Source organism: Primulina eburnea, chromosome 10, assembly GCF_022965805.1.
Source record: "Primulina eburnea isolate SZY01 chromosome 10, ASM2296580v1, whole genome shotgun sequence".
Taxonomy (NCBI): Eukaryota; Viridiplantae; Streptophyta; class Magnoliopsida; order Lamiales; family Gesneriaceae; genus Primulina; species Primulina eburnea.
Window position 1 is genome coordinate 2,571,286 of NC_133110.1, and position 15,443 is coordinate 2,586,728.

A 15,443-nucleotide genomic window follows, 5' to 3' on the forward strand; every position below is an offset into this window, starting at 1 on the left:
AATTTACAAATTACCCAATTATGGGAACGGTGGTATTTTATCCAACCGATGTGAAACAACTAACACACCCCTCTCACGCCCAGGAATAAGCATCTGGAGCGTGAAGTTTACAAATGACCCAATTATGAGCAGAACGGTGGTCCAACACATAACGGTGGAACCTGAGCTCTGATACCATGTTAAGATTGGAACTTGAACATAACTCAATCCCAAAAGCTAGCTTAAAGGAGCTGATTGTCCAAAACCATATATACAATTCTCAGATATTTTATCCAACCGATATGAAACAACTAACATACATCAATTCAAACATCAATTTTTATCGTTCTCTTCAGCACATTAATTTGTAAAATATATTTACACATAGTGGAGAGATGGATGGGTGGTGGCATTTATTATGTATTGATCGGGCTGTAGATGGGATTGAGAGGGGGTGGATGTCCCAAACCCGAAGTGTGTTGACCATTAATTACTACTCCCTTGGCTCTTATATATATTCTTGTCCTTCTTCCTGTCCATAAAAATTATAATGGCCATGTTCTTCCTTTGCGGCCCCGCCGACACTTCCTTTTGAAAAATATTTTTTAAAAATATAATTTTTAAAATCAAAATATATTATTTTTTTAAATTTTAAAAACATTTTTATAAAATAATTGTCCAAACATATAATTAAAAAAAATACAAATATTCATCGAAAGAGAGCCACAATACACAATTCTCCTACATGCCAAAAGATAATCAAAACAAAATCATTTTCATCGGATTTATCATTGCGGGGCGGTGAATGGGCCAAGGTTTTTGTCGCAGAGTGTTTCAGATTAATTAAAATCAATCACGAAGTTTGATATGTTAATATTTCAGATTAATTAAAATCATTTAACTCTATTATATAACAATATGATAAATCATTGTATCTAAATAATAGCTCGGCGTCTTTCCTCACTTATTTGTTAGTCAAATGATATCGAAACTCGAGAATATATAATTTAGTTGACAAACCAGCTAAATTAACTAGAAAAATTAAAATTGTATCATGTGTTTATTCAACCCACTTATAAACACTTCAACCGAAATTATCACAATCTTTTTATTTGTTTATTTTATTGTACCTCACCAAAAAAAAATTTGTCTATGGTTGACAAATAACATGTGATGGATATAGCAGCAGACAAAGAATATATTTGAAATTTGTTTAAGCACCAGCTTTTTTGCATACTGGTTAATGTTGAAATAATTATCGCCTAATTGTTTAATTAATGTTTAATACTTTGCATGCATAATCACTTTTAGGAGTGGTGAATTAAATAAATTGAAACATGTTGGAACAAAAACTATGGGGCAGTAATTTATGTCGCGATATTGTGTCACGCTAGATATATGGTCCCGGGCATGCAACATCATTCGATCCAGACAATTAAAAGCCAATCGAGTATTTCTATCACTTTGATTCTTAAAAAAAATAAGAAGGAAAATTTACTTTCATAAGGATTAATGGATTAGATTTTCTTATGCTAATGGAGAGGTCATTAAATTTTCATAGAGAAATTTAGAATATTTTTCGTCTAATTGTACATGTAAAAAAATCAACGTATTATAATAAAATCAAATTCGGAAAATTTACATTTTTATTTTTGTAAATTACATTTTTCAATTTTAGTTATGTGATGAGACAATTTGATGTTCCTTTTTCCTCCTATTGAAAAATAGTTTAATGTATTTTGAAAAAAAAAAGGAAATTTGTGAAAAATCTCTAATCAAAATATTTCTTTGGGTTCACTCTCTATCCAAAAAATTGTGGTACTATATCATATAAAATGTGGTACACTTCATGTGGAAATATTGTACTAAAAAAGTACCCAGGGACTGAACACAAAAAAAAAATCGACAGCTGAGGACTGAAGGCCAATTTTCCGAAAAAAAAAGTGTCGTAAATGATGTTCTGTCGCAGAAAGAGAGGGACATCCGCAATCAGTGGTTGCCTTTCCAAACCAATTGGCCTCTTCTTAATTCCTCAGTTGTTTGTGTGTTTACTCCAAAATTCCTTTTTTTTTTTTTTACTATCCGACGAACACCTTGACTGTGTCTTTTTAGGTATGTTTGATTCATGATATGAGATATATAGTATGGAGGTAAGTAATATTTTGTAATAATAAAATAAATAAAAAATTATAGTTAATATAGTGTTTGATTTAATTGATTTGATTGATTAAATTTGAGATAATATGATATTACCATTTTGTCATTGTTGAAAATATTAATAAAATATTAATAATATTATTTATTAATGGTAATATCGTAATTTTATATTATTGATTTGATTGATGTAAGATAAATTTTTACGAATTTGATTGATGTGAAATAAATAATTAATAATTTGATTGATCGAGATAAATAATACTTGTACAAAACAAGTGATATGATAGGACTATTTATATTTATACTTACAAGTACTTGAACCAAATATTACCTTAAAATATAAAATTTTATGTCTGACCAAAGCTTTAATTTTGTTTAATTGAAGATGAATACAACACAAACTTGTTATTGCATGTCACCAACTAACATCATTTTTTACTTAAAAGGGGGAAAAATAGATTTGGATTGATATAATATCACAAATCCTTGCATAAATTTCATGAAGAAATAATAATAATAAATTTCATGTTGCTCAGATCACAGCATGCTTAAGACAATGCTTGGACATTGAATTTTTAAATTGATTTGACCTTGTCCTTAAAAAGGATATCTTCTTTTAATACATAACAGTTTCCAAAAAAAATATATAAAAAAATGGAAGGAAAATTAAATAATTGAGATGTACATTTAAAAGGAGTCATTTAACCAATTGAACAATTTTATTTTATGTAAGGATATTTTTATACATGTATTTAGATTGCCCCAATTTAACTTCGATTGAACTACTGAAGAAAATATTTGTAAGGATGTGTTACTGTAATTTTCTTGGCAAAAACATGTGTGAAATGGTCTCACGAGTCATATTTTGTCAGACAAACCTCTTATTTGGGTCATCTATGAAAAAATATTATTTTTTATGCTAAGAGTATTATTTTTTATTGTGAATATTGGTAGGGTTAATCTGTCTCACAGATAAAGATTTTTGAGACAGTCGCACAAGAGACCTACTCAATTTTTCTTTCTAGTATCTCGTTTTTATTCTAGTGAAAATTGGAAGCAACGCCGTATCAACATAGCTCTCACATACTTGAAATTATTTTGTTTTGACTATTTTCTTGCCCAAAGCCAATATTTTTTTCATGGCGTTTGGAAAAAAAATAAACAAAAAATTTCAAATTATTGAATGAGAACCAAATATTAACAATTCGACTAAAATACTTTTACTAGCGTGAAGGACTATTTATGACTCTTTTAATTATTGTCAAGCAACATCGCATAATTATATTATATCAAGAGAAGTACCATACAACATTTCATCCTCTTTTTTTGCAAATTATGGGCTTATTCATTACATTATTGATTTATATTTTTATTTAATTATTTGATGCAAAAACATAGTTTTATATTTTTATGTAACTATATGTATAGTTTTGGAAGTATTATGAAAAGTCCCAAAAGAAACAAAAAGTACGTTTTTTAATGACATGAGAACACATAAGTATTAGTTTTCGGTGTGTACTAAGTAAACTCGTCAAATTAACAGAATTTGCAAACTACGTTAGTTAGGTAACATGCTCCGAGCATACTCGCCTGAAAATGTATTAATTGAGTGAATCGAACAATTGATCATTAATCAAACGTTCACCTACTCCATCAATTCAGCACTCATTGGAGAAGACAAATTATGTTTTTTTAACGACGCGAAAACCTGCATTCATTGTCTTTCAATGCGTATTGGGAAAACTCCAAACTACATAATAACATGTAAATCACGCTAGTCGTGTAAACAATATTGAACTATTTCTATGCGACAAGCTTGCTCGAAAACACACAGAGCGTGTCCGTAAAAATGTTGGTAAGGGATCAAATCCTAACTCAGACAGCCTTAGTGCCACAGAGTATGCTTCTTTTGTATACATATGCTAGATTTCAAATATCTATTGAACGTAATATTTACATGACAACAATAAGGGCTTGAATTAATAATAAATAAGAATCTCTAACAATCAATTATTTAATTTGGAAGGTATTTTAATATACTCCACCAAACCTCCCAACTGCCACAAATTATTTAAGATAATAATACACTACACCATCTAAAAACAAAGAAGAAAAATTTACCCTTAAGGAAAGACAAAAATTACTTGAGACGAACATGGAGAAACTCGAACCAAATTTGCTTGAAAACATTGATGATGAGGTCGTGATACTCATCAGAATTCAACGACAGATAACAAGCCAGAAGCTCTTCCAAATCCCTGGAAGCTCTGATGTTGTTCTCCACGATCATCTCCACCATTGATTCTCTGAAATCCCTCCGAGGATCTTTGGAAGATTTCATCACTGCAAAACTGTTCGAGACACTTCGACGTGAACCCGAGCTTGGATTTGAACTTATGCTTGTGTTCTTCCTAGCTTGAATCCGTAGGTTTCCGATTCTTGGAGAGTTCGTGCGGAGCCTCAGGCCGGGTGACAATGCTTTCGGCGAATTTCGTCCGACGAGGCTCGTAATTCTCTTGTTTTGATGATCTTTGCTGCTACTGGTGGTACTGGCAGTGCTTGAGAAGTCCTCTTTCATTACCTTAACAGACAGGGACCCGTACGCACTTCTCTCCGAAAAATCGGCCGAGGGTCTTGGAATCTTGGTCGGCTCTTGTAATTTCTTGGTAATGATTGGAGGGAGATGATCGTGCTCAGATACTGTGTCGTTGTCGACGCTGCATCTGCAGGAGGTTGAACAAGAAAGCATGCCGTCGAACGTGTCGGGGGTCAGGCCGCGGTCTGAGCCATATTCTGGAGAGATGGAATCGTAATCAGAGGATAATGTTTGATCAATATCACGGGGACTCGGGGGTTCTACCGGAGGCTTAGTCCAGGCGGATTCCAGGGAGGCCCGGCAGCTTGAATCAGCGGAAACTGAGGAAGTATGGAACCTCTGTGGCGGTCTAACCCTTTTAGTGCTTCTTCTTCTTCTTCTGGATGATCTTCTCGGCGGTTCCACGGGAGAGCACTGTCTGTACGAAATTCTTGGTTTGAGAGGTGAATTGGAGCTCAGGGTGAGGTCCCTTGTGAAATGGTAAGATTTTCTGTGGTTAGAAAGATGTGTTTTGGGCTCTGCAACTGCGAAAGATGATGGAGAAGAAGATGATTTCTGCTGATTTTTTCTGGCTTTGTTAGTCTCCTTAAGCTTGTAAAACCAGGAGTTTGGTATCAAGTCAGACAATCTGAACCTGTAATTGCCCATAATTCAAAGAAATCTTTGAATGGAAAGCGAGGATTCGAGACGAGACTGCTTCTGTGTGTGTGTGGGTAGTGAGCGAAGATATGCGTTTGATTAAATAGGAGAGGGGGGCGATTGATGGGGTGCACCAGGAAGAAATTTGTGCCACAAAACAAACTGTGATTATAAAATAAGGAGAATGTCTCGTGTGAGACCGTCTCACGAATTTTAATCTGTGAGACAGGTCAACCCTACGGATATTCACAATAAAAAATAATACTCTTAGCATAAAAAGTAATACTTTTTCATGGACGATCCAAATAAGAGATCCGTCTCACAAATACGACCCGTGAGATCGTCTCACACAGGTTTTTGCCTAAAATCAGAGTAAGTCCATTTAAATCCCAAACTTATCTATATTTACAAATAAAAATTTTATTTTTGATATAAAAAATAATAGTCGAAGATGTATCTTATAAAATTGAAGATTTTATTAAATTTTTTTATGATAAAATAAAGCCTTTAAATAAATGCTCTTAAAGACCATTCTTGGCATCCAAATAACACTCGATCTTGTTGACATGAGAGAGATCATTTGTCTAATTTTATGTGGATTCGACAAGTAAAATAGTTATTGCTCTACACCTATTTTTATTTATTTATTAGATAACAAAAATTTATCGATTTATTTATTTATTCTGTTCTATGAATCAATCATTTAACTACCGAACGTACCAAGAATATAGTAATTTGAAGTAGAAAAAATATATATAATGGAGAAATTGGATGATTAATGCATGTGTCGGCCACCTCTTACATTCTAAATAATTATCGAAACTATTCTGCCAAACCCAATTGAAGAATGTATAGGATTTATCAGATAATTGAGCATTGATGAGATGTAGTTATCACTAAATAGTGAGAATGAGTGTGGTTTGTATAATAATTCATCCACCTTGCCTTGGAAAATGAAAGGCAGTTATATATTATTATAAATTTAGGCACAATTTAAAGTTAAAAATTTAATAATAATATTGAGATAAATAATTTAATGTAATAATGATAGATAATATAGTATTTGATTTGATTGATAAATAATGGTTTGTTTAATTTGATATAAGATAAATAATTTAGATAAATAAATAATATGAGAAAGTAGATGATAAGATACATTATTAAAAGGCTAATTATGTAATGGAATGGATAACAAAATTTAATATTTGTAGGTAAAATCTTGTCTCGTTGAACGTGAGAAACTTATCTTTACTCACACATGCATGGAATATTATACTCTAAATTTGGGAGAAAATTATACGAAACGAAATTTGAATTTTTTATTTTCGGTGCTTTGAAAACAATTCGTAAGAATAATTAAAAAATATCTCAGGACTCAGATGTAACAGATATTTATATTTCATGAAATGATGTCTTGGATGGGTTCTTATCTTGCATCAGACCACGACTATAGCTTTTATTTAATTTTACTTGAAATGAAGAAAATATGTAAATTTTTGTAGCTGAAGAAGTATTCTGATTTATGACTATATACATAGTCACCAACCTGACCGGCGCTATGCCCGTGGCCGCAGCGTTGCTCGAATCCGAATCGTAGGCGTCAGAGAAACGGAACTCAAACGGCGGAAACAAGGATTATAGTGGAGGAGCGGCGACATGGAGAATGGCTGAATAGGTGGGATGGGAGGGAAGGGTAATGGTAACAATCACAGATGAGGGCCTCTATTATAATAACCAACAAGAAGTTGGGCTGATCATAATTCATACATCCCACCTAACTGGAGAATCTAGTTATTGATGCGTATTGAAACAACAAAATATGTATCTGATTAAAACGAAACGACTGCATTCTCCAAGACGATAACCGATTCTAGATGTGATTAAACATAACATAAGCATCACTTCCACCAAAGCGAACTATGTACTGCTAAGAAATAGCAAGCCAAGATTCATGCCCTTGCCTACATATTTATTAAGGCGTGTGGTCCTGCAACTACGGGACTTGGGATGGCTGTGACTCTGATAGCTCTAGTTGCGGATCCGCATGAGGCTTGTTGCCCTGCCATGTCCAAACAATGTCTTTCAGGGATGGCCTAACGTCCTGCTTCATCATCTTCTGAAACTCCAAGGTGTCTCCGCTGGCCTTCCTCATCTCAACTAAATGAAAATCTGGTGCAATCTCAAAAATTTCTGCATCAACAGACAGCATCCCTTTTCTTCCGGATTTAGATCCTTCAAATTTTAGTAATCCTCCCTCCTTATTCATAATCTTCAGCTTCAACCGTTTGGCCAAATCCTCCATCCTTGATATGATGTTCTTGGCGGGTTGATCGGACGTAAACCTGAAATCTCTCTTGTTATCATTTTCCTCAAATAAGCCCGACAAATCAAAACCTTTCGAAAGGGAGATTAAATCAAAGGCATTCAAGGAAGTGAGACTATCAATATCTGCCTTCAATGTTGCATCGGCATCGATGGCGGTTTTCTTTTCAGTTTCTATATTGCTGTTCTTGGAGTATGCATCAGCCCATGGGATCTTTGATTGGAATCCTTTACGAAACCACAAATTTTCCATTATCTTGGATATAGATATCCTGGTGTTTAGACCGGGATCCAGTATTTTGGAGATCAGCTTACGAGCATCGGGAGAGATCCAGTTTGGAAACTTGAACTCTGCCTTTCCTATTTTCCTGTACATCTCCATTATATTTGAATCATGGAAAGGGAGATATCCAGCCAACAGAACATATAAGATCACCCCACATGACCAGATATCTGCTTTGGATCCATCATACCCTCTCCTGTTAATAACTTCTGGAGCAACATAGGCAGGCGTCCCACATGTTGTGTGAAGTAATCCATCCTGTCGCTTGGATTCTGCAAGGGCACTGAATCCAAAGTCTGAAACCTTCAAGTTCCCATTTTCATCCAAAAGAAGGTTCTCGGGTTTGAGATCACGGTGATAAACACCTCTGCTATGGCAAAAATCTACAGCACTAATCAGCTGTTGATAATATTTCCTTGCAGCGTCTTCTTTCAGTTTCCCTTTGGCCACCTTGTTAAAAAGTTCACCTCCTTTAACATACTCCATCACGAAAAATATCCTGTTTTTACTGGCCATTACCTCGTAAAGCTGCACGATGTTGGGGTGTTTAACAAGTCTCATTACAGAGATTTCACGCTTGATTTGATCGATCATCCCAGCCTTGTATATCTTCTTTTTGTCTACTATCTTCACTGCCACATTCGTATTGGTTTTGAGGTTCCTTGCATGATAAACCTTTGCAAAGGTTCCTTGCCCCAGCAATTTCCCTACCTCGTACTGTTTCATCAACACACTTCCTTTACTTTCCATCCTCAGATATATATACTAATAAACTACAAATCACTACTTTAACAGCTTTCACAGTTTCTAAAGCTTGTAAGAGAAGCCGTAAACTTTAAGTTTGCCATCACTCAACCATCCTCACAAAGGTCATGATACGAAAGAATTTTTCCCCTCGAGTATTCAGTAACTGTTTTGTTTTGACAGCAGCAGTGAAGGTTACAAGTTATTTGTCCAATCGCATCAAGGATCAAGAACCGTGGCTCGAATGGAGTTTCTGCCTCAACAAAATAAGAAAAAGACTGGCCAGCCCGCAAGCACATCTTTCAGCATTCCCTGGTTTTTGTTTGTGCTAGAGAAAGCTGCAGAGGATGAGGAGTTTCTAGGTATCAAACCTCAATCGCAACAACAGGGGATTGTTTGATATCTCAAAACTAAAATAGATGTAATACAAAACCTGAAAGAAATCGAAAAGTTAGAGAAATCTTGATTTTGGGATTTCTCTCCTGGATATAAACACTAGAACGAAAACAGCAACTATCCTTAAAATCAGTGCAATTTCACATCCAAACTATAAAAGTAAATGGAGGGAAACGAGTAATTTAACTCAAGAAAGAATAAAAACAAGAATAACCAAGTATCAACGTATGAACAAAAAGCAATCTTGATGTAAACTTCCGAATCAATTGACCAGTAAGAATATTCAGTCGCACAACCCTCCAAACCTCAAAAAATAACATCTTTAAACAGGACAGAAACTGCCTAAGCCAAATCAAGAATTTACCAGATATTTCAACATAATAAATTAAGGCCGCCAATCAAATTAGGTACAAGGATGCAAAAAAAAAAAAAAAAAACCCAGATTAAAGACAAGAAAAATCACCTCAAAATCTCTCGAACACAGACGGAGAGAGACAGAAATAGCAGAAAAAAATAGAGAGGGTCTCGTTTCAATGAACCTTTTTGAATGAAAGAACACACTTCCTAGATCCGTAAAGTTGCCAAATTTATATACGTGTTTTCCGATCTTGCCGAAAGGCTTGCCAATGCCAGGTGCCACAAAGTTAGCCACTGCACTTTGTCACCGACTTCGTTGTCTACAGCTAAATAGCTAATCCATATTACCTGCTTACACGAAAACCTTTTAAAATCTCACACACAACAAATTTCAATTTATAGTATAATATAATGTTATTATTTATTTATGCTATGATAATAAATTTTAATACGAATTTTAAGAACAAATAAGAAAATAAATATGTTTTCAAAAAATTTATTATCGAATATAAAAATTGAGGTGAAATAGTATCTTATTTAACTATCCAACTGCAGACACGTTCGTAAATTTATAAGCATGTATTTATTTAAACGCTTTTTTCAAAAAAAAAAAAAATCATAAAATATATTTTTGAGATACTGAATCTACGATAAAATCATTGATCAAACCTTTTAAAAGTGTGATAATTTAACCATGAAACAACATTATTCGAGTGAGAGATTGATCATATTTATAATAATAAAAAATAATTTAAATATAAAAATAATATTTTTTTTATGTGTGACACAAATATGATATCAATTTCACAAAATTGACTCGTGAGATTTTCTGACAATTTTTTTTGTGATTTAGTGTACCAACTTGCAACTTATATTATATTCTTGTAGGCGTCAAATATGTGATATTAATTATGATATCAAAAAAATAATTTAACATGGACTAATGTTATATGTATAACTAAATTTGTAAAACAATTCTTAAAACACAAAAAGTTTAATACGAAAATTTCAGTTATCAAAATCTAATGATAAATTAATACAAAATATCATGAAGTAATATTAAAATATCACGATATAATGATTGTAAATATCTTTCTACATTTATCATTATATTCTTTAACATTTATCACTTTACTGAAAATATAATTATTAATATAGTAAATTTTAATATTTTAAACGTCATATATTTTATCGCCTTTTTTGTTTGTTTTATTTTGCTATCAATTTCTTTCAAACTATCGAGGCTGCTGTCAAATTGGCACTGATCTGGTCGTCCAGTGCTTTCTTGATAGTATAAATTTTAATGTTGGTTTTCTTACTAAGAAACTCAAGGAGTGTGTGTTCTTGCAAAGACAAGGCCTTAGCTTGGAGGCAGGTTGTCTAGGTACATGATATTTATGTCCTTCATTTTTTTTGTAAAATGTTTTTTTATAAATCTTAGATGGTGACTTTTTTGTGCTTTTGTTAGGTACTGACTTTTAGTTAGTGTTCTAAATGACGGTCGAGACATGTAAAAAAAAAGATGAGAAATAAGTCATTTGAGTTAGGATTTCAACTTTAAAAAAAACGAGATATAATACCAGCTTTAAAGAGAAGATAAGAAGAATCGGCCTAATCGTTTAAATAGAAGAGAAGAAGAAAGTCATTTGAGCTAGAGTTTCGAGTTTTACAGAAAAACGATATACAATGTCAACTTTAAAGAGAGGACAAGAAGAAGCGACCGAGGAGTGTAAAGTTAAAATAAGAAACAACGATTTGATTATTGGGTTTTGTATTTTTGGACCATTCAGGCTTTGGCCCATTAAGAAACAGACCACGGGTCTTCTATAATGAATTGTTGGGTTTCAAAACAATTCATTATATTGTTTTTTATGTATTTATTTATTTTTTACTATCAAAATTTCGTATGTAATTTTTTTTTTAAAAAAATTTGGTTCCATTTTTACGAGTTGACTTATAAATAGTTTCTCTATGATTCCAATTTATTTATGTATATGAGAAGAGTGACTTTTCTCCTTTTCTTTTTTCAGTTCAAGTAGTAATTTAGTTCTCATAATGTATTGAAAATGACATTTTTTATAACACCCACAAATATAGATGCTCTATTGTAGCTTTACAGATTATGAAACAAGATCTAGACCGTGCAAATGCACACAATGTCACCCCTCTCACTGATGTATTTTTCAATTTTGTTTGTTCAGCTTACCATTTATCGGGTTAATCTATGTTACATAGAGAGTGTTTTGTTTCTCTCCATATTCTAATATCATTTGGGTAACTTAATTTTTTTTGAAAATCGACATATATGTGGATGATCAAAAGACTCGTAGAGAGAGAAATACTCCATCTCAATTTATCCAGATTTATGCTAATAAATCTTATATCTTACTAATTATATAAGATATCATATGATAATATTCAAATATTACGTTACACATGCAACACTTGTGTACATGACTAATATCTATAATAATTTTTGTTTGGTAATGATTTATATAAAGTATAAATATTTAAATATTTTTTCTATTTACTTTTAATTTTTTAGTAATTTTTTTTTCCATTTCTTGGTATTTTACCCCGACCCCCACCCCTCTCTTTTCATGATGCCTCAAATCCCATCCAACCCCAATTATCTACAGAACGAAGAAACATCACCATCTCTAGAAACTACACTTAAAATTTTTGGTTGTTTGTGTACCATTGACTCATTTAATTTTTATCAAGGCAAAAACAAAAATGAGAACACATTCATTTATTACTTGATTGATTAACCACTTGCAAGACTTCAAAAAAGAAGCATGATTAATATCTACGCAAACTATTTTAATTTTGGGTTTTTGAGTCACTGATTTGATATTGATGTTTAATTCCAAATGAACGGTCCCTAACTATTTTTCACAGACAGAATTATCACTAAAAATCAACGGTAGGTTCTCTCAGGAAATCTTTGTTTTTAATCAATTATTTAACGACGGTGGCATTAAGTGTAAGAATTGGCAGCTTGATTCATTGATGATAAGAACCCCACACGGAAACACCACACCACAACAGATACATTTGGTGGAACTATATTGTCTGTTATGTGGCGTAGAAGCAGCACGAGGCTTCAAGATATTTCTTGCTTATACACACACGCACAAACATATATAGAGGTCGTAATATGGACGACAATTTTTCATATAAACTAGTTATCCTGCATGTATGATACATGTGTACAGTCTTTTTTATCATTATCGATGGACTAAAGTGAAATTTGACAGATTATAGAGGGACTAAACTGTCTATTATGTGGCGTAGAAGCACGAGGCTTCAAGATATTTTTTATACACACACAGAGATATATATGTATCCACACCACATATATAGAGGTCGTACGTAATATGGACGACAATTCTTCATTTAAATGTGTATGTAACTGGAGTTAAATTACAAGCATGCAATATGGAGCACAGATCTTTAGTTTCCAGCAACTTCTGAGCATGCACCAGAATATTAGGAGTGTACTGAATCACCAAACTCTTGCACTGCATATATTCAAATTCAAATTCAAATCAAAGATAACAAATTAAATGCATACGAATTTGATTTAGAGATCCATGATGCGTATATAAGCGCATTTGGGGCTTCGAGCACGGCTCGAAAAATATGGATACCTTCTTGATATTTTTTCCAGTTGAACCACATGCCTCCATAAGGAGCTTAACTATCTGCAACTGAAATAAATAAACAGAAGTTGAGATCCTAGTCACCAATTCGATCCAGCCAAGTTTGTTCATGATATAAGCCAGGTGAATTCATTCCAATATGATCAATGAGTCGTTAGATATATAATAATAGTATGAACTATTCAAATACAATAAAACAAAACATTCCAAATATTGGCATGTAATAATACTACAGGTTCCAGAAAAGCTAGCACCAAGAATCTGAAAAATAAGAGCTTCATGCTTATTAATCTGTAAGCTGTAGCCATGTGTTACCTCAGTGTCAGGATAAGGCCTCTGTAATAACACTACGACATAAATCACATTTGTCCTTGGAAACATACTGAGAAACGGACATGTTTTATTTGCAAAGGTCGGTTTTTTGGCATAAATCTGTAGGTTTCATTGAGGAAACCTCTGACAGTAGTAAAGGGGCATAGAAGTCCACCAACACTATGCACTGCAAAGACAAGATAGCCAAAGATAGACTTGAAGTGCCGGGAAGATAGACTTGAAGTGCCGATAAATATGTCAGAAACAATACAAATATTATGGCATCAAAACAAGCATTTCGCTGTACTTGAAGTGGAGTTCTAAACATACTGACTTGATCCCAAGATTATTGCCCCACAAAATGATACAGCTAGCCAAATTTATCACATTACCTCCTTCTCAAATGGATGTATTTTAGTGCAAGCTTGGTGAAGTATACTGATGATCTCTGTTCGAGTTTTGTTCTCCGCTAGATATTTAAGGGCATCAGAAGCTAATTTTTTGCACAAAGTACATAGATCATTCTTTCTGAATTCTTCCATAAATTGAGCGTCTTCCAGTGACCGCAGATCTGCTAGTCGGAGGCAGGCGTAAGTGCAATTTTAGCAGAAATTGAGACTAAATAGAAAAGGAAATAATGGATAGAACTACCTGAAACAAGTGCACTTTCTCTAGCAAAATGGTGCTCTCTAGCATAAGAGCACCAGCTGCTCACTATGACTAAAAATATGAGCACCCTAGCGTCCATGCTGCAGATATTGAAATACCTTAATCTAAAACTCAGGAGTGGTACTTTGAAAAGAAACAAAGGTGGGTTGTGTTAAAAAATTGTAAACCATCAGCACATCAAGATAAATTATGCATATGCTGTTAACATCCATGGCACAAATGCATGGAAGTAAACTATTTTCAGATAACCAAGTCGTTTACGAGCTAGCTAAGAGCCCAAGCTAAACAAATAATTAAACTTCGTTTCAGTTGCAAGGAACTTAAATTGATTGCAGATGGGCTCAGCTAAGAACCTTCAAGCGCCTATTGTCGTCATTGGATCAGAGTGTTTCAATGGTAATCGGAGCTTACCTCACTGCATGATATGTCATACTATTTCACAACTCGTTCTAAATCAGTACTGGATTATTAAATACCACACCAGTGCCTCAAAACAATGGCGAAACACATGAAAAACCCACATGCCAGTGACCCAACTTACTACAAAATCCGTTGATTGTTCACGAAGCACCAGAAAAATATATTCTTATTATAAATTTCTCAAATCCAATTGAAAAATGATTCGGTCGTATCTTCTTACAACCAGGAGAATTACAAAATCTTTTGTTGAAAAACAGAAATAATAGCTCAATGGAACTCGTAGAGCACGACTAAAACATGAACCCTGCAATGAATTTAAAAAATAGGAATCCAAGAACAAAGTTGAATCAGCTTCGAATTACTACGTAACAATTCTTAAACAGTCACACACGCACACGCACACACACATGCACGCAGAAATGTCAAGAAAAGCCGTACCTTTCCTTCAAGCGACAAGAAATATCAAGACAAGCGGAGAGAAGAGTCCCTTATACTTCCTATAAGCTTAAAAATAGGTTATAAATTGATGTCGAAATTAAGTATATATCTTTGGACTGGCCTCGCACCTGTGGGCTGTGGCTATAGTCGTCCCCTCCACGAAAAGGAGAAAAAAAGGCAGACATTTATTTAGACTCTTTCGCTGATACTGACACATTTAAGGCTTGTACCATAAATAGATCAGATTGTTATTTGCTATTATTATACTAGAAATGGCAATTTTGTTGTCAAAGAAAAGAAGATACGGACGGATGGACGTGACAATTTGAGATAACATTATCGACTGCGTGTATAATAATCTAGTGATGAATACAAAATTGTAACTATTATTTGATACCTGATTTATTTATTTCTTGGGAGATTGCGGTAGCATTTGGGGTATAAAACATGAATATTCGATCCAATT

The 15,443-nt window shown here is 33.5% G+C and overlaps 3 protein-coding genes across 7 annotated transcripts; all 3 read right to left on the reverse strand.

Moving 5' to 3' along the window:
* Window positions 1-4,021: 4,021 nt before the first annotated feature.
* Window positions 4,022-5,519, reverse strand: LOC140842456 (transcription repressor OFP1-like). The gene has a single exon (XM_073210380.1). The coding sequence runs from the start codon at window positions 5,378-5,380 to the stop codon at window positions 4,277-4,279; it is 1,104 nt and encodes a 367-aa protein (XP_073066481.1). The 5' UTR covers window positions 5,381-5,519; the 3' UTR covers window positions 4,022-4,276.
* Window positions 5,520-7,175: 1,656 nt separating this feature from the next.
* Window positions 7,176-9,839, reverse strand: LOC140842459 (CBL-interacting protein kinase 2-like). Of its 5 annotated transcripts, none has more exons than XM_073210388.1 (2): window positions 9,656-9,839; window positions 7,176-9,058 (listed from the first exon to the last, which is right to left on the reverse strand). In XM_073210388.1, the coding sequence occupies exon 2, from the start codon at window positions 8,724-8,726 to the stop codon at window positions 7,365-7,367; it is 1,362 nt and encodes a 453-aa protein (XP_073066489.1). In that variant the 5' UTR covers window positions 8,727-9,058; window positions 9,656-9,839; the 3' UTR covers window positions 7,176-7,364. The 5 variants fall into 5 exon arrangements, with proteins under 5 accessions (XP_073066489.1, XP_073066488.1, XP_073066485.1 ...); XM_073210387.1 differs by having other exon boundaries at window positions 7,176-9,130; XM_073210384.1 differs by having other exon boundaries at window positions 7,176-9,153.
* A 3,015-nt stretch (window positions 9,840-12,854) lies between these two features.
* On the reverse strand, window positions 12,855-15,296 carry LOC140842460 (uncharacterized). Its single transcript, XM_073210389.1, has 6 exons — window positions 14,531-15,296; window positions 14,102-14,199; window positions 13,843-14,021; window positions 13,454-13,637; window positions 13,127-13,180; window positions 12,855-12,997 (listed from the first exon to the last, which is right to left on the reverse strand). The coding sequence occupies exons 1-4, from the start codon at window positions 14,548-14,550 to the stop codon at window positions 13,539-13,541; spliced, it is 396 nt and encodes a 131-aa protein (XP_073066490.1). The 5' UTR covers window positions 14,551-15,296; the 3' UTR covers window positions 12,855-12,997; window positions 13,127-13,180; window positions 13,454-13,538.
* Window positions 15,297-15,443: the final 147 nt, after the last annotated feature.